We start from the raw sequence: 25,477 nt of genomic DNA on the forward strand, positions 1-25,477 counted from the left end.
TTTTGTCTACCTTCCATTTTTCCAGCATCTGCAGTTCTTTCTTAAACAAGGAACTGCAGATGCTGGTTTAACGAGGTAAGACACAAAGTGTTGAGTAACTCCGTAACTTTAGGGTGGCACGGTGGCCTAGTGGGAGAGCTACTGCCTTACAGCACCATGGTCTATGGTATATAGACACACTGAACTGTTCTGTATTATGCTCACAATATTCTGTTGTGCAGCAGCAAGCACGAATTTCATTGTCCTATCTGGGACACATGACAATAAAACTCACTTGACTCCTGACTTAACTTGAGCTGTAAGTTCGATCCTGACTACGAGCGCTTGTCTGTACGGAGTTTGTACATTCTCCCTGTGGATTTTCCCCAAGATCGTCGGTTTCCTCCCACACTCCAAAGACAGACAGGTTTGAAGGTTGACCTGGTATAAATGTAAACTGTTCCTAGTGTGTGTTAATGTGCTGACTCAGTGGGCCGAAAGGCCTGTTTCCGAGCTGTTTTTCTCCACTAAATTGAACTCAGCGGGTCAGGCAGCACCTCTGTAGAACATGGATAGAACATGCAAAACCAGCAGGATGCTCCTCAGCTTCTTCCCGCAGGCTATAAGACTGATAAACGGACTTTGCCCCCTGCCAAAGTATCGCGCACCAACCACCAACCTGGACACACTGCAGCAGAGCCACTGTCGTGCCGCTGCCGATCGGAACGCCTGTTGATGTTTAGTAGAGAGTAGAGTGTTTAATTTGTTCATGATATATGTATTTTTATTTATTTTTTACTGCACACTGGTTGAGCAACGTTTTTTTGTTTCCTCTGGGTATGCGAGTACCCAGGAAAATGACAATAAAGATATACTATACGTGACGTGACGTTTCACAGAATGCTGGAATAACTCAGCGGGTCAGGCAGCATCTCTGGAGAACGTGGATAGGTGACGTTTCACAGAGTGCTGGAGTAACTCAGCGGGTGATGCGGCACCTCTGGAGAACATGGATAGGTGACTTTTCGGGTCAGGACCCTTCTTCTGACTGATTGGGAGAGGGGGGGGGGGAGAAGGTGGGGGAAAGGTGGAAGAGAGGGGGGCAGCACAAAATGTAAGTAAGTAAGTAAGTAAATTTTATCTATATAGCACGTTTAAATCAACTCGCGTTGAAACCAAAGTGCTTTACATAAAATAAATAAGTTTCCGTACATCCATAAAAAAATTAATAAAAGAAAAATGACACAACACATTATAGAATTCAACATGAACATCCCCCCACAATAGAATTAACATTTTCCACTGTGGGGAAGCACCAGAAAGTTCAGTCCTCTTCCTCTGTGACCACCCGAGGTCGGGGCCTATTTGTGGCCTCCGCAGCCAGGCCGATGTTTTCAGGCCCTCTTGCCGGGAAGCTGGAACTCCGGCGTCGGGTGAACACTCCTCAGCGGCTTGGAGATATCTGGAGCGGCTGCTTCCTCCCCGGAGACCGCGGCACCCGAAGTCCTCAGGCCGCGCTGGTTGGAGCTCCGACTCTGGCGAAGTGTGGCCGGTAATCCGTTGCTACCCTCCCTCAAGTGTATCCACCCATCACTTTAGGCTTCATAAGTTTATGTTCATATGTACTACTAGCAGAATTAGGTCATTCAGCCCATCAAGTCTGCTCCGCCATTCAATGATGGCTGATCTATCTTTCCCTCGCAACCCCATTCCCCTGCCTTCTCCCCATTACCCCTGACACCCGCACTAATCAAGATTCTTTTAATCATTGCGATCACCTGTGCACTACTGTGCACTAAGAATAAGGAGTAAGCCATTTAGAACGGAGATGAGGAAACACTTTTTCACACAGAGAGTAGTGAGTCTGGAATTATCTGCATCAGGCGGTGGAGGCCGGTTCTCTGGATGCTTTCAAGAGAGAGCTAGATAGGGCTCTGAAAGATAGCAGAGTCAAGGGATATGGGGAGAAGGCAGGAACGGGATACTGACTGGGATGATCAGCCACGATCACATTGAATGGCGATGCTGGCTCGAAGGGCCGAATGGCCTATTCCTGCACCTATTGTCTATTGTCTATATCCTACACAATTTACCGGTCAATTAACCCACAAACCTGTGCGCGTTTGGAGTGTGGGAGGAAACCGGAGCACCATGAGAAAACCCACGCAGGTCACGGGGAGAAGGTGCAAACTCCGTACAGACAGCACCCGCAGTCAGGATTTGAACCCGGGTCTCTGGCGCTGTGAGGCAGCAACTCTACTGCTGCGCCACCATGCTGCCCCTTGTGGACTAGATGTCTGGCCTTGTGCAATAATAAGACGGAGAACTAATTAAGATGCTGGAGTCATCACTGCATTTCTGCAAGTATGAGTCATTGCCTTTGGGGACTGCTCATATCATTGGACCTAGTTTCGATCGCTTGAAGGCCTTATGTTTTTCCCACAGAAGCTTTTTGCATCAATCGGTGCTACATTGGAGAAAAGAGAATCACCTATAACGCATGCACAGATTCCCATTGCTTCAGACTGTGTGCTTTTTAAAGATGACCGTATCAGCTGCACATGGCGCTTTTCTCAAGAGTATAATTTCACAGTTAATTATTGGGGGTTGTTTTTTTGTGGTTTTTTTGCAGAGAAAGATTCTTCGGGGGATTTCTGTGCCGAGCATCCCTTGAAGAATGTGGTTTGAATGCAGCGGATGTGTTATTGGCTTGCATTGCCAGACTGCAGGACCCAGCAACTCTGCACTGGGTAGTGGCAGCAGCAACTGGCCTTTGTTTCGTTCTTTGCTCAGCTGCCAACCTCTTCCTCCGCACACAAACGAACAATTGTCGGCGCACAGGCAGGGATAGTCATCTGCACAGCTTTCCCACCACGTCTCCGCATTCTACACAAGCTGTGCAAGGCGACGTCAGAGGCCGTGTTTGGAGTACTGTGTTCAGTTTTGGTCGCCCCTTGGTCACCCAACGTCTGTGGAATTCTCTGCCTCAGAGGGCGGTGGAGGCCGGGTCTCTGGATGCTTTCAAGAGAGAGCTAGAGAGCGCTCTTAAAAATAGCGGAGTCAGGGGATATGGGGAGAAGGCAGGAACGGGGTACTGATTGGGGATGATCAGCCACGATCACATTGAATGGCTCGAAGGGCCGAATGGCCTACTCCTGCGTCTATTGTCTATTGTCCTGCTGTGGGCGGGATGCCGGAAAAGGGTTACCCCTCAGATTCCTATTAAACCTTTTCCCCTTCACCTCAAACTTATGTCCTCTGGTCGGCATGGACGAATTGGGCCGAGGGGATGTGTTTCTATGCCATTTCGCTCTGTGATTCCATGTACAAAAATTGATCTGGTGTGAAAATAGATGCTATAACTGTAAAGCATAAATAGCAAGTTGAAGAAGCCATCAGGGAAATTACATAACGACTTAGAAACATCTGGGCATTGTGTAGATGATTAAATCAGTGCTGCCTGATGACCTAGTTAGAGATTTGTTTGAATCAAGACTAGGGCAAGACTTGATGCAATCTAAACCAGCTGTTGATATACAATCTTTTTCCAAGAAAAGATGGGCAGTTCAATGTAGTTTAGAGACAGTACGGAAACAGGCCCTTCGGCCCGCGCCAACCAGCGATCCCCGCACACAAGCACACTATCCTACACACACTAGGGCCAATTCACATTTATACAAGCCCAATGAACTGCACTTTTACTGTAGAGATACAGCACGGAAACAGGCCCTTCGGCCCATCGGGTCCATGCCCACCAGCAATCATCACACACTAACACTATCCTACACACAGTAGAGGCAATATACAATTTTACTAAAGCCAATTAACCTACAAACCTGTACGTCTTTGGAGCGTGGGAGGAAACCGGAGCACCCGGAGGAAACCCACGCAGGTCACGGGGAGAGTGGACATACTCCGTACAGACAGCACTGGCAGTTTGGATCAAACCCGGGACTCTGGCGCTGTAAAGGGCCTGTCCCAATTGGCGATTTTTTTCGGCGATTGCCGGCATCATTGACTGACATATCAGGTCACCGAAAAATTGATGCGGCGTGATGCGGCGTGATGCAGCGTGACACGGCATGATGCGGCGGTGACGACGTATTAACGCGCGGTGTTTTTTCCAAGTGTCGCAACATTTTTCTGTCGCCGCTGGATTGTGAAATTTTCAAAATCTTTCGATTAAATGTTTAAGAAAGAACTGCAGATGCTGGAAAAATCGAAGGTAGACAAAAATGCTGGAGAAACTCAGCAGGTACAGGGCCTGTCCCACGAGCATGCGACTCCATGCGGCAAACGCGACCTAAAGGGCCGGTCCCACCAACATGCGCCTGCATGCGGCAAGCACGACCAAACCAGAAGCGGGAGCCACGCGGAGGTCGAGTGAGTGACATGAAGTTTGAGCGAAGTCCGCTGGGAAGTTCGCACGTGACGTACGGCGTCGAGGCAGATGCGGGCCGGCAGGCCGCTGCCGCGCAGAATTTTTGAACACGGTCAGTTTTTCGGAGCCCCACGCGATGTCGGGACCAGTTCCGCACAACTCCATACGGCTCCGGCGATCGAATTGGGACCGGCCCCGCGAGGCCGTACGGCTCAAGTGACCACGTTAGATCGCGCTTGCCGCATGCAGGCGCATGCTGGTGGGACCGGCCCTTTAGGTCGCGCTTGCCGCATGGAGTCGCATGCTCGTGGGACCGGCCCTTTAGGCAGCATCTATGGAGCGATGGAATAGGTGACGCTTCGGGTCAAGACCCTTCTTCAGTCTGAAGAAGACTCGCCCCTGATGATGCTGCTGGCCTTGCCGAGCGCGCGAGGTATAAATGGAGTCAATGGAAGGGAGGTTGGTTTGTGTGATGGTCTGGGCTGCGTCCACAACTCTGCAATTTCTTGCGGTATTGGATGGAGCTGTTCCCAAACCAAGTTGTGAAGGGCCGTCCCACTTAGACGACTTTTTAGGCAAGTGCAGGAGACTTTGCGCTCACCTCATGATCGCCACATGTTCGCTGCTGAGTCTCCTTCATGGTCGTGAGGAGTTCCCGCAATCTGGGAGCTAGTTGCGGCCTCAGTATGGTCGTCACAAATTTTTCAACATGTTGAAAAACTTTCTGCGACCAAAAATTGGTCGCCATGGAGAAAATCGATAATCCTGTAGTCGTAGGTGCTGAGGTCATGGGGTCACCATGTAGTTATGGGTAGTCGAGGTAGTCGTAGGTAGTTTTAGTTAATTGCCTTTGCTGACTGGTCATTTTCATTGGCTCATCGGGGGGGAAAAAAAACATAAGCACAAGTTTTCAGAACCAAGTTTAACCGACCGGTAATGTTAAATGTCCGCTAAACTTCACAGCTGTGTATCTCTGGCTTATTAAAAGTTGTCTGGCTTCTTAAAAGTGTCTCCACTCCTTCTCCCCCCCTTTCTCCCCCCTTCTCCCATCCCCTCCTCCATTGTCATTTAAAGGACTTACCGTACACTGTGCTAGCCGTCTTAGCCTTCCTGTTCATCGCGGTGTGTGTCTGTTTCACCTTGGCTTTTCACTATGCGAATTTCAGACAGCGCTCCCCCGCTTTCCCTGGCCCCCGCCTTTGCGATGTGTTTGTGTGTGCTCCAATCTGACAGTCACTATTCCAGTTCCTGGTTTTTCAGGCGAGTGCCGCAAACTTGACAGTCGCCGGCAGTCGCCTGAAAGTGGGACAGGCCCTTGATACATCCTGATAAAATGGCTTCTCTGGCGCATCTGTAGAAGTAGGTTTCTGTAGACGTTGAAGTTTTGTGGTTGACACTGCATTGTTTCAAGTAACTGGCTAGGGCAAAGAAAGAATAGACAATAGGTGCAGAGGTAGGCCATTCGGCCCTTCGAGCCAGCACCGCCATTCACTGTGATCATGGCTGATCATCCACAATCAGTACCCCGTTCCTGCCTTCTCCCCATATCCCCTGACTCTGATCTTTAAGAGCTCTATCTAGCTCTCTCTTGAAAGTATCCGGAGAACAGGCCTCCACCGCCCTCTGAGGCAGAGAATGCCAAAGACTCACAACTCTCTGTGAGAAAAAGTGTTTCCTCGTCTCCGTTCTAAATGGCTTACCCCTTATTCTTAAACTGTGGCCCCTGGTTCTGGACTCCCCCAACATCGGGAACATGTTTCCTGCCTCCAGCGTGTCCAAACCCTTAATAATCTTATATGTTTCAATAAGATCCCCTCTCATCCTAAACTCCAGAGTATACAAGCCCAGCTGCTCCATTCTCTCAGCATATGACAGTCCTGCCATCCCGGGAAGTAACCTTGTAAAACTACGCTGCACTCCCATAATAGCACAATGTCCTTCCTCAAATTAGGGGACCAAAACTGCACACAATACTCCAAGTGTGGTCCCGCTAGGCCCCTATGCAACTGCAGCAGGACCTCTTTTCTCCTATACTCAACTCCTCGTGTAATAAAAGTCAACATGCCATTCACTTTCTTCACTGCCTGCTGTACCTGCATGCTTACTTTCATTGACTGATGAACAAGGACCCCCAGATCCCGTTGTACTTCCCCTTTTCCCAACTTGCCACCATTTAGATAGTAATCTGCCTTCCTGTTTTTGCTACCAAAGTGGATAACCTCACATTTATCCGCATTAAACTGCATCTGCCATGCATCTGCCTACTCACCGAACCTGTCCAAGTCACCCTGCATTCTCATAGCATCCACCTCACAGTTCACACTGCCACCCAGCTTTGTGTCATCTGCAAATTTGTTAATGTTATTTTTTATTCCTTCATCTAAATCATTGAAGTATATTGTAAATAGCTGCGGTCCCAGCACCAAGCCTTGCGGTACCCCACTAGTCACTGCCTGCCATTCTGAAAGGGACCAATTAATCCCTACTCCTGTCTGCCAACCAATTTTACTTCGGAGTCACGTGAGTGACTACGTGAAGAACCCGCTCAGTGCGCAGGCGCGGCATTACGCCAGCAGTGCAACAGCGGCTGCAACGGGAGATAGGCTCTCCGCTACAGAATGAAACGGACCGTCAGGTGAGTATCCTGAGGTTTTCTTTTACAGGTGAGCCTTTTTTCTGCTTGTGTTTTTTACAGGCAGAGAAAAAGGCTCTGGAACAAAACTGTCCCCCGTTCAAGGGGGGGGCAGCAACAGGCGGTAGGAGCGACCCGGTGTTCCGTAATTCCCCGACACCGTGCCGAGGCCAGCCCGCTAGCACCTGAGCAGCGGGCTGGATGCATAGCCACCCGAAGAGGCATCCGGCAGGTGTTCCCGATGTCGGACGGGACGTCTCTCCACCCGCACGGGGGGAGAGAGAGCCGCCTGAGCCGCTGGAGCGGCTCTCGGGGCAGGTGCCTGCGAGACGCGCTGCTTGAGGGGCGCTCTCGCATCTACAAGGCAAAAGCTCCAGAAGAAGGCGGTAGGAACAATTTCCGGGCGCTCCGCTATCCCCATCACCGCGCCGAGCCCAGTCCCGCTAGTGCCTGAACTACGGGCTGGATGTCTAGCCATCCGAACAGGCATCCGGCCGGTGGCATCCGATTCGTCGGACGGGGACATGTCTCCACCTAAATGGAGGAGAGACAGCCGCCTGAGCTGCATCCAACAGCTATTGGAGCAGCTCCAGCGAGATGCGCAGAAAGAGCGCTCTCGCGAAAAGAAAAAACAAGACTTTCGAAGAAATCTGCCCCCGTCCAACTCCGCAAGAGTAGAAGGGGGGGCAGCAACAGGCGGTAGGAGCGCTATCCGGGCGCTCCGCTATCCCTGACACCGAGCCGAGTCCAGCTCCGCTAATGTCTGAACAGCGGGCTGGAGGCAAAGCCAAACGGAAGAGCAACCGGCCGGTGGCATCCGACTCGTCGGACGAAGACGTCTCTCCACCCAGGAGGGGGAGGGACAGCCGCCTGAGCCGCATGGAGCGGCTCTTGGAGCAGGTGCTCCAGCAAGGTGCACCCCGGGAGGGGAGCTCTTGCAGAGGGAGGTCAGGCACTCCCTCTACAGTGCCTCCTGCACTGTCCATTGCATCCTCCTTTCCAGAGGATAGCTTTGGGGCCCAGGACTGGGCTGGTCCAGAACAAGGGGTTATGGCTGAAGATTTCGGGAGTATGCAGGGGGTGCAGGAGCAGGAACAGCTGCTTGGTGCAGTGGGCCGCTACGTGTCATAACCCCGTGCAGGGGAACCGCTAGAGGCCAAACTAGCGGCAAGTATCAATCACCTTTCCAACAGAGCTCTGCAGGGGCAGGTGATTAATGAAGCTTTAGATACCTATACGGTGCCGGACAACTGTGAATCTCTAAAAAAAGTACCAGCGGTGAACAGCCAAATCTGGGGACACATTGGGGCAAACATCCGGCACCACGAGCTAAAGCTGCAGCGGATACTCCGACTATTGACAGCAGGCATCACTTCGTTTGCTCGTTCTATAAACAACACCGAGATGACCACCAATCAACAGGATACACTCGCGTTGTTGTGTAACACGCAGTTTGAAATTAATAATCTGCGGAAAGAAATCATCAACCCTGCCATCAGTCCTCGATTTGCCGGGCTGTGTAAAACACCAGCCGATAAGCCAGACAGGCTGCTCTTCAGGAAGGCAGGGTATAAAACGAGCAAACTGAAAACACACACCACCAAGTGGCAGCACCCCGCCGCATCCACCAGTAAACATCCGCCATTCAACACTGGTGAAAGCTCGGGGTCCGCTTACTTTCACCGTAAGTCTTTTTTAGACCAGGCCCCATGGAAAATGCGCCAACCCCCAACAAACACGCCACATCAGACACCTCGCAAGCCTCGTCCGACCAAAGGGAATCAGAGGAAATACCCGTAACCATGGAGGTAGGTGGGTCTGGTTCCTATCAACTTTTGGGAGGTGGAGGCTTAATACTAACAGGAGGTAGATTGCACCGGTTTGAAGCATAGTGGATATAAAATACAATTCATGTCAGAAAAAACGCTGCCAGTTCAACAATGGCCCCAAAGGGTATTTCTCCCTCCGTCAAAGAGAAACGTGAGGGACAAGCTGAACTGGTGAGACTTATCACAAAGGGGGTCATCGAAAAGACCAAACATGAACCTTTGGAATTTGTATCGAATATATTCACTAAAACCAAAAAAAAAAAAAAAAAAAAAAAAAAAAAAATGGTGGCTGTCGCATCATCATTGACTTAACATCACTAAACAAATTTGTTAAGTATATACATTTCAAAATGGAGACATATGTTACTGCCAAACAACTGAATTCCAAAGGATATTCGACAAGTAGCAAGAGTAATTGGGAAAATGGTAGCAGCATTTCCGGCTACACAATTCGGACCTTTGCACTATCAAAAAATTTACAGAGAGCAAAGGTACAGGCAATAAAATGACATACAGGTCACTATGATCGTGTCATGAACTTAACCACTGAAGCAATATCAGAGCTACAGTGGTGGGCAGAAAACGTTTGGCATAGTTTCAGCCCTATCTTTATCACTAACCCTACTTTAGTTACTAAAACAGATGCCAGTGCTCAAGGCTGGGGAGCGACTAACTCCATATCCAGCACAGGTGGTAGATGGACTAACCTAGAGTCATCATTACTACTTACACTGGGAATTAACTATCTAGAGATGTTGGGCGCCTTTTATGGTTTAAAAGCATATGTATCTAATATGCAGCACTTGCATGTTCGGTTACAAATTGATAAATACTACGGTGATGGCTTATATTAACCATATGGGTGGCATAAAATCATTGTCATGCGACAAATTGGTCAACATGATTTGGCAATGGTGTGTCGAAATACATATTTGGCTATCAGCTACTTACCTACCAGGTAAGCTAAACACCCATGCCATGAGAAAATTAAACGCCTGGGTTGCAAGTTTGAACAGACCTTACCTGGAACTGGGATTGTCCAAACAAACCATTACCATGTCGGCATCCCTTCGAATATCCACCAAGAGGCAGTACTTAACCAGCATCAAAAAAGGGAGAAGTACTGCCAGGAAACAGGGACAACATACGCAACAGCTACAGCCACCAACATACTGGAGTTCCTGGCCTATCTACACCACGATGTAGGGATCAGCTACAGTGCCATCAACATAGCGCAGAGTCCTCTTTCTGCTTATCTCAAACCAGCGCCAGGACAACAGGCGATGGGATCCCATCCACTGGTGGTAAAACTGATGAAGGGCATTTACAATATCAAGCCCTAAGCCCAGGTATACCCATATTTGGGATATCAGTGTGGTCCTGACATATCTCAGGGAATGGCCACCAGCCAGATCCCCCGGCCTCGAGCAAGCTACTCTAAAGACGCTCATGTTGATGGCACTTGTATCCGCTCAGAGGGTCCAGTCACTACACCTATTGCGACTGGACAACATGATCACAGCTCCAGACCAGATCTGTTGTTATCCAGCGACTGATCAAACAGAGCAGACCAGGAACACCTAATCCAGTCGTGGCTTACCCACCAGAACCACGGTTATGTGCCATGACCCACCTACTATCCTACATAGACACAACCAAAATATACGAGGGAGATGAAAAGCCTTGTGGGTCAGTCACAAAAACCTTATGGTCAGGTGACGAGCCAAACCATTGCGAGATGGCTCAAGCAGGTGCTAGAAACTGCTGGGATAAACACTAACATGTACAAATTTTATTCCACCAGGACAGCATCCATGTCGACGGCTAAAGAATGGACATGCCTATAGACCACATCCTGGCTACAGCAGGATGGTGGGGGGGGGGGAAAGACCGTTCAGAAAATTTATAATAAGCCGTTGGCAAAACCTGGTTTATTTGCAGTAAAGATTTACGAACTGCAAATATTTAATTTAAGCCCAGGGGAGCAACTTAATTCTTTGTTGTTATTGTTTAAAAAAATACCATTGTGTTTTTCTACAAATAGACTCATTGGTTGATTACGATAACACTTCCTCCCTCAAGAACTTCGGCAGTGAGTGAAATGAAACTGTTACACGGTTTGAAATCACAGAGCTTTGAAATCTTCACGTAGTCACTCACGTGACTCCGAAGTAAAATAGTAAGATTAAACGAGAACTTACCAGTTTGAAGTTTGATCTGTATTTTATGAGGAGTTACGATGAGGGATTACGTGCCCTCCGCTCCCACCCTCATTATATGGATCAAACTAATAAATTGATGTAGAAACATAGAAACATAGAAATTAGGTGCAGGAGTAGGCCATTCGGCCCTTCGTGCCTGCACCGCCATTCAATATGATCATGGCTGATCATCCAACTCAGTATCCCGTACCTGCCTTCTCTCCATACCCTCTGATCCCCTTAGCCACAAGGGCCACATCTAACTCCCTCTTAAATATAGCCAATGGACTGGCCTCGACTACCCTCTGTGGCAGGGAGTTCCAGAGATTCACCACTCTCTGTGTGAAAAAAGTTCTTCTCATCTCAGTTTTAAAGGATTTCCCCCTTATCCTTAAGCTGTGACCCCTTGTCCTGGACTTCCCCAACATCGGGAGCAATCTTCCTGCATCTAGCCTGTCCAACCCCTTAAGAATTTTGTAAGTTTCTATAAGATCCCCTCTCAATCTCCTAAATTCTAGAGAGTATAAACCAAGTCTATCCAGTCTTTCTTCATAAGACAGTCCTGACATCCCAGGAATCAGTCTGGTGAACCTTCTCTGCACTCCCTCTATGGCAATAATGTCCTTCCTCAGATTTGGAGACCAAAACTGTACGCAATACTCCAGGTGTGGTCTCACCAAGACCCTGTACAACTGCAGTAGAACCTCCCTGCTCCTATACTCAAATCCTTTTGCTATGAAAGCTAACATACCATTCGCTTTCTTCACTGCCTGCTGCACCTGCATGCCCACTTTCAATGACTGGTGTACCATGACACCCAGGTCTCGCTGCATCTCCCCTTTTCCTAGTCGGCCACCATTTAGATAATAGTCTGCTTTCCTGTTTTTGCCACCAGAATGGATAACCTCACATTTATCCACATTATACTGCATCTGCCAAACATTTGCCCACTCACCCAGCCTATCCAAGTCACCTTGCAGTCTCCTAGCACCCTCCTCACAGCTAACACTGCCCCCCAGCTTCGTGTCATCCGCAAACTTGGAGATATTGCCTTCAATTCCCTCATCCAGATCATTAATATATATTGTAAATAGCTGGGGTCCCAGCACTGACCCTAATGTCTCCTTATCTTTACTATGTTTACTTCAAAATAACTGTGTCTATCTGTGATTCCACACCGCTGCTTGGAAGTATGCCGCGCCTGCGCACTGAGCGGGTTCTTCACGTAATCCCTCATCGTAACTCCTCATAAAATACAGATCAAACTTCAAACTGGTAAGTTCTCGTTTAATCTTACTATTTTCTATCCATGTCAGCACTCTACCCCCAATACCATGTGCCCTAATTTTACCCACTAATCTCCTATGTGGGACCTTATCAAATGCTTCTGACAGTCCAGGTACACTACATCCACTGGCTCTCCCTTGTCCATTTTCCTCATTACATCCTCCAAAAATTCCAGAAGATCAGTCAGGCATGATTTCCCCTTCGTAAATCCCTGCTGACTCGGACCGATCCTTAATGCAATCCAAATGTTTCATCTTTTATAATTGACTCCAGCATCTTCCCCACCACCGATGTCAGGCTAACTGGTCTATAATTGCCTGTTTTCTCTCTCCCTCCTTTCTTAAAAAGTGGGATAACATTAGTTAACCTCCAATCCACAGGAACTGATCCTGAATCTATAGTACATTGGAAAATGATCACCAATGCGTCCACGATTTCTAGAGCAACTTCCTTAAGTATCCTGGGATGCAGACCACCAGGTCCTGGGGATTTATCAGTCTTCAGTCCCATCAATCTACCCAACACCATTTCCTGCCTAATGTGGATTTCCTTCAGTTCCTCTGTCACCCCAGATCCTCTGGCCACTAGTATATCAGGAGGATATCAGCGAAATATGAGGTGCTGTTCCTCCAATTTGCGCTGACAATGGAGGAGGCCCAGGACAGAAAGGTCAGTGTGGGAATGGGAGGGGGAGTTAAAGTGTTTAGCAACCGGGAGATCAGGTAGGTTTAGGCGGACTGAGCGGAGGTGTTCAGTGAAACGGTCGCCGAGCCTGTTCTTGGTCTCGCCGATATACAGGAATCCACACCTGGAAGTGCGGATACAGTAGATGAGGTGGGAGGAGGTGCAGGTGAACCTCTGCCTCACCTGGAAAGACTGGTTGGGTCCTTGGATGGAGTCAGGGAGGGGGGGGAGCGGACTAGAAGGTCCGAGATGGCCTGTTTCCATGCTGTAATTGTTATATGGTTATTATATTACAGAGAAAGGTTGAACAAGTTAGGTCTTTATTCTTTGGAGCACAGAAGGTTAAGGGGGGGATTTGATAGAGGTCTTTAAAATGATGAGAGGGATAGACAGAGGTGACGTGGATAAGCTTTTCCCACTGAGAGTAGGGAAGATTCAAACAAGAGGACATGACTGGAGAATTAAGGGACAGAAGTTTAGGGGTAACATGAGGGGGAACTTCTTTACTCAGAGAGTGGTAGCTGTGTGGAATGAGCTTCCAGTGGAGGTGGTGGAGGCAGGTTCGATTTTATAATTTAAAAATAAATTGGATAGTTATATGGACGGGAAAGGAATGGAGGGTTATGGTCTGAGTGCAGGTAGATGGGACTAGGGGAGAATGAGTGTTCGGCACGGACTAGAAGGGCCGAGATGGCCTGTTTCCGTGCTATAATTGTTATATGGTTATATTATATGGTTAAAGCGACAAGTGTAGCATTTCCTGCGGTTGCAGGGGAAAGTACCCGGGGAGGGGGTGGTTTGGTTGGGAACAGCGGATACCATAGATGAGGTTCCTTGTCCGAGTGTCACCAATGAGGTAGATAGTAGTTCAGCACTGCTCTGATCGCGGCAGAAGGACTCTCAACCCCATTCTCCTGTCTTCCCCCTGTAATCTTTGACACCCTTACTAATCAAGAACCTGTCTACCTCTTAGAATAACCCACTGACTTGGTCTCCACAACCAACTGTGGCAATGAATTCCACAGATTCTCCACCCTCCGACTAAAGAAATTCCTCCTCATCTCCTTCCTAAAGGAATGTCCTTTAACTCTGAGGCTACGATCTCTAGTCCTAGACTCTCCCACTAGTGGAAACATCCTCTCCACATCCACTCTATCCAGGCCTTTCCTTATTCGGTAAGTTTCAATGAGGTCCCCCCCCCCCCCCCCATCCTTCTAAATACACGCTGAAGGCATGAACATTGAGCCAATTTAACGGTGAGCTTGTTGTGGTTGGCATTGTGGAATGAGACAGGCAGCTGGAAAAGCAGACCAATGAACGCGAGCATGCGGAAGCATTCAGCAGTGGTAAAACAGGAGAATAATGTTCATTCAACAGCAGGAAATATCCAGCTTCAAGCCACCAGTGGCCATTTAAATTCACTTTTACATCCTATGCCACCAAGTAGAAAGCCTATTTATACAGATGGTATTCAGTTCAATATAAATGGAGCAGAGATGACCAATAATTAAGCCTCATGATGTCACTGTGTCAACAGTATGGGGGGGCTAATATCAGAACATACAGGAAATGAAAAAAACAGGAGGTCCGTCCTCCGAAAGACCACCCAACGCCAAAACAGAAGAACAGTGGAGTCCCAAAGTAGTACTGGCTCCATCACCCATTTTCTGGCACAACAGACAATAGACAATAGGTGCAGGAGTAGGCCATTTGGCCCTTCGAGCCAGCACCCCCATTCAAAGCGATCATTGGTGATCATCCCCAATCAGTACCCCGTTCCTGCCTTCTCCCCATATCCCCTGACTCCGCTATCTTTAAGAGCCCGATCTAGCTCTCTCTTGAAAGTATCCGGAGTAACGGTCTCCGCCGCCCGAGGCAGAGAATTCCACAGACTCACAACTCTCTGTGTGAAAAGGTGTTTCCTCGTCTCCGTTCTAAATGGCTTACCCCTTATTCCTAAACTGTGGCCCCTGGTTCTGGACTCCCCCAACATCGGGAACATGTTTCCTGCCTCTAGTGTGTCCAAAAACCTTAATAATCTTATATGTTTCATTAAGATCGCCTATCATCCTTCTAAACGATTTTCCGGCAACCTTGGTTCCAGAGCCTTGCCAGATTATCCTATCTGCCGGACCAACAGAGATCACGCCCATGAGGGGGGGGGGCCGAGATACCAGCCTGGGAAGTCGGCAATGGGAACGGATCTGCCGGCTCTGGCCGGGCCGGGGTTCCAGAGCCCTGGCCGCAGAGGGGAAGATTCCACCCGCCGATCGGCCGCGGGAGTCCCGATGAGGTCGAGATCGGCCCCCTCGCACTCGCCTCGCCTGGGTGCCACGTTTGTGGGGGGAGGGGACCTCCGAGGGGGATTTCGAGCGCGCTCTCTTAATTTTGTCCGGATTAAAGGAGATGCTGGAACCACCAGTTGGTATTGGACCACAAAATCGGTGGTGGGCCCGTGTAATGGAATGTCGTACCTCAACACATCAACAGCGTCTGAGACGGCGGCTTGGAAGAGGCTGTCAGATGGATTGTAGATGTACGGCTGACAGTATGTTGGCTTCACCTTCCGAATCTCTATTTCACAACCTGTTTAAAACAAAGCCAATGATTCAGACAAGGTTAGGTTTAGTATTAGGTGCATTATAGTCACGCATACCGAGTTACTGAGTTATAGAGTCATACAGTGTGGAAACTGGCCCGTAAACCCAACTTGCTCACACCGACCAACATGTCCCATCTACACTAGTCCCACCTGCCTGCGTTTGGCCCATATCCTTCCAAACCTTTCCTATCCATGTACCTTTTCCAAATGTTTCTTAAACGTTGCGATAGTCCCTGCCTCAACCACTTCCTCCAGTTGCAGCTCTCTTCCCCCATAGATTCATACAGCGTGGAAACAGGCCCTTCAACCCAACTTGCCCACACCGACCAACATGCCCCATCTACACTAGATATATTGTAGCGGCTCGATATGCCAGCCCTAGGTACTCGGGGCATCCTCCCGACTATTTTTTTACTCGTGGACATTTTTTATCAGGCTAGAAAAAACGTACCGACTCACCTGATGCCCCGAGTGCCCACGGCTGGCGATATATCTACGGACTCCTACAGACCCGTTACGAACATCCTGCGGGTTTATTCAAGGGGAAAACTCGGGAGAATTTATGAATAACTCGGGAAAGTGGGACAGGCCCTTTACCCCTTATTCTTAAACTGTGGCCCCTGGTTCTGGACTCCCCCAACATCAGGAACACGTTTCCTGCGCAAATGCCTTTTACATGCTGTTATAGTACCTGCCTCAATTACTTCCTCTGGAAGTTCGTTCCATGCACCCACCACCCTCTGGGTGTAAACGTTGGCCCCTCAGGTTCCCATTAAATCTTTCACCTCTCACCATAAACCTATGTCCTCTGCGTCTAAATCCCCCCAACTCTGGGAAATAGACGCTGTGCATTTACTCGATCTATTCCTCACAGTGAAAAGCTTTGTTGTAGAATATTGAACTTGGAATACACAGCACAGTATAACAGGCCCTTCGGCCCACAATGTTTGTGCAGCACATGATGCCAAGTTAAACTGATCTCATCTGCCTGCACGTGATCCATATCACCATCATAATGGCCACCTCGCCAGCAGTCTGTCTTGCCCCTTCTCTGTTTTTGTTATTTTAAGTATGTCTTGAATATTTGTTTTAATGTCTCTTGGTATGTTTTATGTGGGGGGCAGGGGGATCGGGGGAAACCTTTTTCAGTCACTTACCTCGACAGAGATGCGATTTTTCTCCGTGTCGCATCTCCTCCCTCCCACCCCCCCCCCCTTTTGCGGCCTACAACGTGGATTGGTGCGGCCTTTCCTGGAGACCGTCCCAGAGCTTCAAGCTGCATGTGCGGCGCAGACTAACCATAGCGGAACCAGGGATCTTTTGCCGAGGGATCGCCATTGTTGGAGCTCCGACCGCGGGGCCTGTGGACTTTAACACCGGGAAGCCCGTGGTCTCCGGTAAGAAGCGGCCGACTTGGGAGCTGCATGCCGCAGAATGTTCAGATCCGTCCCGATGTTGGAGTTTCCCTCATCCTGACGAGAGGGCTTGAACAGCGGCCCGTCGGCAACGACCCCGTTCAAAGGCCCCGACCACGGGTGAACAAAGGAGGAAGATGGCTGAACTTTATTGCCTTCCATCACAGTGAGGAATGTGGATTCCACTGTGGTGGATGTTTATGGTAAACTTTATTTTTTGTTGCTGTGTGTATTTTTGCTTTTTACTTGGTATGGTTGTACGGTAACTCAAATTTCACTGTACCATAACTGGTACATGTGACAATTAAATTAAATCTTGAATCCATGTGCCTATCCAAAAACCTCCTAAACACCACTATCGTATCTACAGCGTGCCTCTGGCACTGGTGGTGCGTTCCAGGCACCCACCAGCCTCTCAAAAAAAACATGCCCCACACATCTCCGTTAAACTATCTACAGCAGGCAGTGAAGAAAGCGAATGGTATGTTGGCCTTCATACACGAGGAGTTGAGTATAGGAGCAAAGAGGTCCTTCTGCAATTGCACAGGGCCCTAGTGAGACCACACCCGGAGTATTGTGCGCAGTTTTGCTCTCCAAACTTGATGAAGGACATTCTTGCTATTGAGGGAGTGCAACGTAGGTTCACCAGGTTAATTCCCGGGATGGCGGGACTGTCATATGTTGATGGATTGGAGCGGCTGGGCTTGTATACTCTGGAATTTAGAAGGATGAGAGGGTTTCTTATTAAAACATTTAGTGGCTCTGGCTGAAGAGGAAAGACCCCATTTGGTATCCCAAATAGCCGACTAGACAGATGCAAAGCGGGTTGGTTCTGGGACGCCAGAATGCACCGCTGAGCCTACTGGAGACGTCGTGGGTTCATCAACGAAACGTTGATGAAAGTAGGTGCCCACTTGATAACCCCAATGACATGTCTGCCTAGCCTTTCTCAACATCGGAGGAGCAAAGGTGAGTGCAGAAGGCTCCCATCACCATCGGGAGTACGTTGGTATTTGGCACTTTGGACTTTGAATATCTAGTCCTGTGTATTTGTAAACATTGGGCATGCTAGTAGGAAACATGTTCTCAATGTTGGGGGAGTCCAAAACCAGAGGGGCATAGTTTAAGAATACGTGGTAAGCCATTTAGAACGGAGATGAGGAAAAACGTTTTCACACAGAGAGTTGTGAGTGTGTGGCATTCTCTGCCTCAGAGGGCGGTGGAGGCCGGTTTTCTGGATGCTTCCAAGAGAGACTTAGATAGGGGTAGCAGAGTTAAGGGATAGATATTATAGACTGTATAGGGCTCTGGTAAGACCACATCTGGAGTATTGTGTACAGTTTTGGTCTCCTAATTTGCGGAAGGACATCCTTGTGATTGAGGCAGTGCAGCGTAGATTCACAAGATTCCTGCCTCTAACGAGTCCAAGCCCCTAACAATCTTATATGTTTCAATGAGATACCCTCTCATCCTTCTAAACTCCAGAATTTACAAGCCCAGCTGTTCCATTCTCTCAGCATATGACAGCCCCGCCATCCCGGGAATTAGCCTTGTAAACCTACGCTGCACTCCCTCAATAGCAAGAATGTCCTTCCTCAAATTAGGGGACCAAAACTGCACACAATACTCCAGGTGTGGTCTCACTAGGGCTCTGTACAACTGCAGAAGTCCAAGTGATAATATTTTACCAACATATTTTTTTTATAATCTGCTAATCTATACCACTAATCATTCAACTTGTTCCTCAGAGGCCTACCTACATTTAAAGAGTTATTATCCTGTAAAATTTATTTTTGACTTGTTTGCGTATTGATTTGGAATGAGAAGCTAATGGGCCTGTCCCACTTAGGCGACTTTATAGGTGACTGCAGGAGACTATGCAGTCGCCACATGGTCGCGGGTGGTTGCCGGGGGGTCGCCTTCTTGGCCGTGAGGAGTTCCCGCATTCTGGGAACTGGTCGCGGCTTCATTATGTACGCCGTGAATTTTTCAACATTAGCGGCGACCGGAATGAAGCCGCCATGGAGAGTAGCGAGAATTCCCGAGCCGTAGGTGGGTCGCCAGGAGGTCGAAGGTTCTCGGAAGTTCTCGTAAGTTGTAGCCGGTGCTGACCGGTGAATTTCATTGGCTCATTGGGGAAAAAAAATGATAAGCAGTAGTTTTCAGAACCAAGGATAACCCACCGGTAATGTTAATGTCCGCCGAGCTTCACAGCCGTGTATCTCAGGCTTCTTAAAAATGGTCTCCACTCCTTCTCCCCCCTTCTTTAAAGGACTTACCGTACACTGTGCTTTAGCCATCTTTTTACAGCGCCAACCTTCCTGTTCATCGCGGAGCGTGTCTGTTTCACCTTGGCTTTGCACCGTGTGAATTCTTTTAGACAACGCTCGCCCAGCTTGCCCTGTAGCCGACCTGGCCGCGCAGGCAACCTGGGAACTGCAGGCCCTTTGGCCCAACATGTCCGCGCCGACCCCTTCCGACAATTTACAATTTACCAAAGCATTTAACCTACAAACCTGCACGTCTTTGGAGTGTGGGGCAGGCGAGCCGACCTGGGAACTGCAGCTAGACCCCGGGCTGCTAGATTCTAGGAGCTGGCGGCCTCCAACCTGAAATCGACCTCGAGGCAGAGCCCGTGGACTTACCATCACGGAGGTCTCTGACTTCGGAGGCTGTGGTGGAGGTTTTGCTGCAACATGGGGGGGGGGGGGGGGATTGTCCTCCATCTCTCAAAACATGGGGGGACAGCCCCACCCCCACAGGTATTCCGCCCATGACTCCAGGAATGAGTGCACTAGCATAAGGTGAGCGTTTGACAGCACTGGGCCTGTACTCGCTGGAGCTTTTGAAGGTTGAGGGGAGGGGGGGGGGGGACCTCATTGAAACTTACAGAACAATGACAGACCTAGATAGAGTGGATGTGGAGAGGATGTTTCCACTGGCCTGAGAGTCCAGGACCAGAGGCCAGAGCCTCAGAATTAAAGGGCGCTCTTTTAAAAAGGTGAGGAGAAACTTCTTCAGTCAGAAGGTAGTTAATCTGTGAGACTCATTGGCACAGAGGGTTGTGGAGGCCAAGTCAGTGGGTATTTTTAAGGCAGAGACAGACAAGTTCTTGATTAGAACGGGTGTCAAGGCTTATGGGGAGAAGGCAGGAAAATGGGATTGGGAGGCAGTGATGAGCCATGATTGAATGGCGGAGTAGACCCGATGGGCCAAATGGCCTCACTCTACTCCTATAACGTGCGAACTTGTGAACGTGAAATGAATGAAAGATATGCAAAAAAAGTAACAAGGGTAAAGGAAACAGGCCATTGTTAGCTGTGGGCTTGGTGAACACAAGTTACTATCTTGTTGGTATCGCCATCATGTTCAGCACAGATTTTGTGGGCCAAAGGGCCTGCTCCTGTGCTGTACTGTTCTATGTTCTATGTGTATTCATATACACCAGACGTACCTCCACAACTTCCTTACAAGCAGTGCCATCTAGCTGCCTGTGTTCAGTATAATTTTATATACTACAGTCAACTTGCTTGGCCAATTCACTGACATGGAAACATAGAAAATAGGTGCAGGAGTAGGCCATTTGGCCCTTCGAGCCAGCATTGCCATTCAATATGATCATGGCTGATCATCCAAAATCAGTACCCCCGTTCCTGCTTTTCCCCCATATCCCTTGATTCCGTTGGCCCCAACTAGATATAGATTAGATATAATTTAATTAGATATAATTTAATTGCCACACAACCAAGGTCGGTGGAATTTGACCCTCTCTTGAAAGCCTCCAGTGCCTCTATGGCAGAGAATTCCACAGATTCACAACTCTCTGGGTGAAAAAGACTATGTTCCAGTTGTACATTTAGATAAGCTCTTAAAGATAGCGGAGTCAGGGGATATGGGAAGAAGGCAGGAACGAGGTACTGATTGTAGATAATCAGCCCTGATCACAGTGAATGGCAATGGTGGCTAGAAGGGACAAATGGCCAGCTCCTGCACCTATTGTCTTTTCTTTCTTTGCCCTTGCCAGTTGCTTGAAACAATGCAGTGTCAACCATAACATTTCTACACCTTCTACAGAAACTAACTTCTACAGATGCGCCATAGAAAGCATTTTATCGGGATGCATCACAGCTTGGTTTGGGAACAGCTCCATCCAAGACCGCAAGAAATTGCAGCAAATTGTGGACACAGCCCAGACCATCACACAAACCGACCTCCCTTCCATTGATTCCATCTACACCTCACGCTGCCTCGGCAAGGCCAGCAGCATAATCAAGGACCAGTCGCACCCTGGCCACTCCCTCTTCTCCCCTCTCCCATCGGGCAAAACGTACAGAAGTGTGAAAACGCACACCTCCAGATTCAGGGACAGTTTCTTCCCAGCTGTTATCAGGCAACTGAACCATCCTACGACCAACTAGAGAGCAGTGCTGAACTACCATCTATCTCATTAAAAACCCTCGTACTATCTTTAATCAGACTTTAACTTGCACTAAATGTTATACCCTTTATCCAGTATCTGTTCATTGTAGACGGCTTGACTATAATCATGTATTGTCTTTCCGCTGACTGGTTAGCACGCAACAAAGCATTTTTTTCTCTGTACCTCGGTACACCTGGCAATAAACTAGACTAAGTGACCCTTCTTCAATCTCGACCCGAAAAATCACCTACTGTTCTCAAGAGATGCTGCCTGATCCGCTAGATTACTCCAGCACTTGGTGTATTTTTGTGTATTAACCAGCATCTGCAGTTCCTTGCTTCTACAGTGTAAATCAGTTTAGACTTAAGAGACACAGCACGGAAACAGGCCCTTCGGCACACTGGGTCTGCGCCGACCAGCGATTACCCCTTACACTAATGCTATCCAACAGACGAGGGACAATTTACAATTTTTACCAAAGCCAAATTAACCTACAAACGTGTAAGTCTTTGGAGTGTGGGAGGAAACCGGAGATCCCGGAGAAAACCCGCGCAGGTCACGGGGAGCACGTGCGTACAAACTCCGTACAGACAGCACCCATAGTCGGGATCGAACCCGGGTCTCTTGGCCCTGTGAGGCAGCAACTCTACCGCTGCGCCACCGTGCTGCCCCATCTCTGGAGGGAATGGACAGATGACGTTTCAAGGTCGGGACCCTTCTTCAGACTAGCAAACTCATTATCGTGTTCACTCACCACTTGCGCTGTGAGGCAGCAACTCCACCGCAGCGCGCACCCTGCTATGTTAAATTACCCATGAGGTTGGATAGAATGGCTGGTGTGATGCGACATACTAACCAGGCCAGTAGTACATGTAAACCTTTCGGTTATTCTTCATCATGGTGACCCAAATCGATTCAGAAGAATCCCACCACATCGGTAGTCGACTGTCATCATTCTCACCGATCAGAAAGGACTTGTTTGTCTTCTCATCCCACATAAAATTTCCAGTAATCTGATGTACCTCAACATGAAGTCCTGCAAAGAACACACTCACGTTCAGTTCAGTTTAGATTATTGTCACGTGTACCGAGGTACAGTGAAAGGCTTTTCAAAAGTTCATGTTCATAAGTGATAGGAGCAGAATTAGGCCATTCGGCCCCATCAAGTCAACTCCGCCATTCAATCAATGCTGATCTATCTCTACCTCCAAACCCTGTTCTCCTGCCTTCTCCCCATAACTCCTGACACCCATACTAATCAAGAATCTATTTATCTCTGCCTTAAAAATATCCATTGACGGCCTCCACAGGCGTCTGTGTGTTTTCTCAAGTACTGCAACATTTTTTTTGTTGCCGCTGGATTTTGAAATGTTCAAAATCTTTTGGCAACTCTTTATATGACTCCGGCAAAAATGGCCAAGTGGGACAGGTCCTTAACACTATCCTACACACTGGAGGCAATCAGGGACAATTTACATTTATACCAAGCCAATTAACATGAAAGGAAACCGGAACACCCGGAGAAAACTGGCTGACGCTTCCAAGGCCGCCTGGGTCAAGACGAGATGGAGAGACCAGTGGAAGTCAACGGAACCATCCAGGCTACACCATCACATCAATGACCCCATGGACGTCCCTGGCCAGGACCTGCCCCGAAAGCAGTGGACAACCCTCAACCGCTTGAGGACAGGCGTTGGACACTATGGAGTAGTGATGAAGAGGTGGGGCCTCGTGGGCAGTGAGTGTGGGGACCCAACACAGACAGTGGAGCACATAGTCACCAGTTGCCCCAAACACCGGCCACCGAATGGTGAACGAGGTCTGATTGACCTGGACGATGACACGTGGGCCTGGCTCGCCTCAACGGAGCTGCAGGTCTAAGAGACATACGACAGAAGAAGAAGGAGAAAGCCCTCGCAGGTCACAGGGAGAAAGTGTAAACTCCGTACAGACAAGCACCCGTAGTCAGGATCGAACCCGGGTCTCTGATGCCGTCAGGCGGCAACTCTACAGCTGCGCCACCGTGCCACCCTACGCCAACACCAACCCAGCCCTTTGTGTCTGTGTTGAGATACGTGTGTCTCTGTTTAAATACTTGCTGAACTCATTTTGTTCAGGTCAATTGTGGAACTTTGTATCCGACTTGAACTATGATCAGCTAACTCAGCACTACTCAGGAATCCGCCACCCGTGGACTCTTGTAAAGATATCAAGCGAGCGTGACTAATTTCCTCCCTTCATCCCAGGAGCCTAGTGGAGATTTAATATTTCTGCGTTCTACACAACACATCCTTTTTTCATTTCCACTTAACCTCGTAATCCTAGCTGGAGGTTGTCACATTAATGGGTGTCAGATGGGAAGAAATTGTGGCTTCAAGTTGCACTCCAAAAATGTTGAAAAGGAAACAAAAATAATTCCTGCAGGGATTGAGGAATGTTGCAGAGACAGAGGTGATATGTTGAGCCCTCAGATGGATGTCAAAGGCCTCACCGCGCGGTGGGGCGGCACGGTGCTGGAGGCCAAGTCATTGGGTATTTTTAAAGCAGAGATAGATAGATCGTTGATTAGTACGGGCGTTCAGGGGTTACGGGGAGAAGGCAGGAGAAAGGGTCAAGAGGGATTCAAGATTCAAGAGAGTTTATTGTCATGTGTCCCTGATAGGACAATGAAATTCTTGCTTTGCTTCAGCACAACAGAACATGGTAGGCATGACTACAGAACAGATCGGTGTGTCCATATACCATTATATAAATATATACACACATGAATAAATAAACTGATAAAGTGCAAATAAACATAAACGGCTGTTACATTACTCAACACTGTACCTCGGTGATTGCCAATCACCCCCCCCCCCCTTCCACAAGGAAAAAAATAATTGTACTACTATGACTGTATGCGCGTAAATATATTTATTTATTGCTCATATTCTATGTCGCTCTTCTAGGGAGATGCTAACTGCATTTCGTTGTCTCTGTGCTGTACACTGCACAATGACAATAAAGTTTGAATCTGAATCTGAATCTGAATAATGGGCTATTAATGTTCAGAGTTTTGTCCGAGCCAAGTTTAATAGCTTGATGGCTGTGGGGAAGTAGCTATTCCTGAACCTGGATGTTGCAGTCTTTAGGATCCTGTACCTTCTACCTGAAGGTAGTGGGGAGATGAGTGAGTGGCCAGGATGGTGTAGGTCCTTGATGATACTGCCAGCCTTTTTGAGACAGCGACTGTGATAGATCGCCTCGATGGAAGGGAGGTCAGAGCCGATGATGGACTGGGCAGTGGTTACTACTTTTTGTAGAGATAGATCAGCCAGAATTGAATGGCGGAGCAGACTCGATGGGCGAAATGGCCTATTTCTGCTCTCATGAGTTGTGGTCTACCCCACTCTGTTACTCCAGCGCTATGGGTGGGGTTTTTTCCGACTTTAGTCTTTAGCTGCCTCTTCTACTTCCTTAGAGATGGGGGGGTTCTGGATTTGTCCAGCTCTCCCTTAAATACGGCAGCACTGTGGCACAGCGGTAGAGTTGCCGCCTCACAGCGCCAGAGACCCAGGTTCAATCCTGACTACTGGTGTTGTCTGTACAGAGTTTGGACGTTCTCCCTGTGACCTGCGTGGGTTTTCTCCGGGTGCTCCGGTTTCCTCCCACACTCCAAAGACATGCAGGTTTATTGGCTCCTGCAAATTGTCCCAAGCATGTGGGATGGAACTAAAGTACAGGGTGGTTGTTGGTCGGCATGCAGCCAATGGGTCGAAGGACCTGTTTCCATGTTGTGTCTTTCAATCAATTCAATCATTCATTCATTGTGATAATGGCCAATTAATCAATTTTATGTTATTTTTAAAGGGTGGTTATTGGCTGATAGACAATAGACAATAGGTGCAGGAGTAGGCCATTCGGTGCTTCAAGCTAGCACCACCATTCAATGTGATCATGGCTGATCATCCACAATCAGTACCTCGTTCATACCTTCTCCCCATATCTCCTGACTCCGCTATCTTTAAGAGCCCTATCTAACTCTCTCTTGAAATCATCCAGAGAACC

At 48.5% G+C, this 25,477-nt stretch overlaps 1 protein-coding gene across 1 annotated transcript in view; it reads right to left on the reverse strand.

Moving 5' to 3' along the window:
- The window catches only part of enpp6 (ectonucleotide pyrophosphatase/phosphodiesterase 6), a 55,067-nt gene that overhangs the window by 13,731 nt on the left and 15,859 nt on the right, over positions 1-25,477 (reverse strand). The window contains exons 2-3 of the mRNA XM_033018535.1: positions 22,287-22,466; positions 15,468-15,579 (exon numbers count right to left, since the gene is read on the reverse strand). Of these exons, the coding sequence (XP_032874426.1) occupies positions 15,468-15,579; positions 22,287-22,466 (292 nt within the window). The remainder of the gene's footprint in view (positions 1-15,467; positions 15,580-22,286; positions 22,467-25,477) is intronic.

This window comes from Amblyraja radiata, chromosome 3 (assembly GCF_010909765.2).
Source record: "Amblyraja radiata isolate CabotCenter1 chromosome 3, sAmbRad1.1.pri, whole genome shotgun sequence".
Taxonomy (NCBI): domain Eukaryota; kingdom Metazoa; phylum Chordata; class Chondrichthyes; order Rajiformes; family Rajidae; genus Amblyraja; species Amblyraja radiata.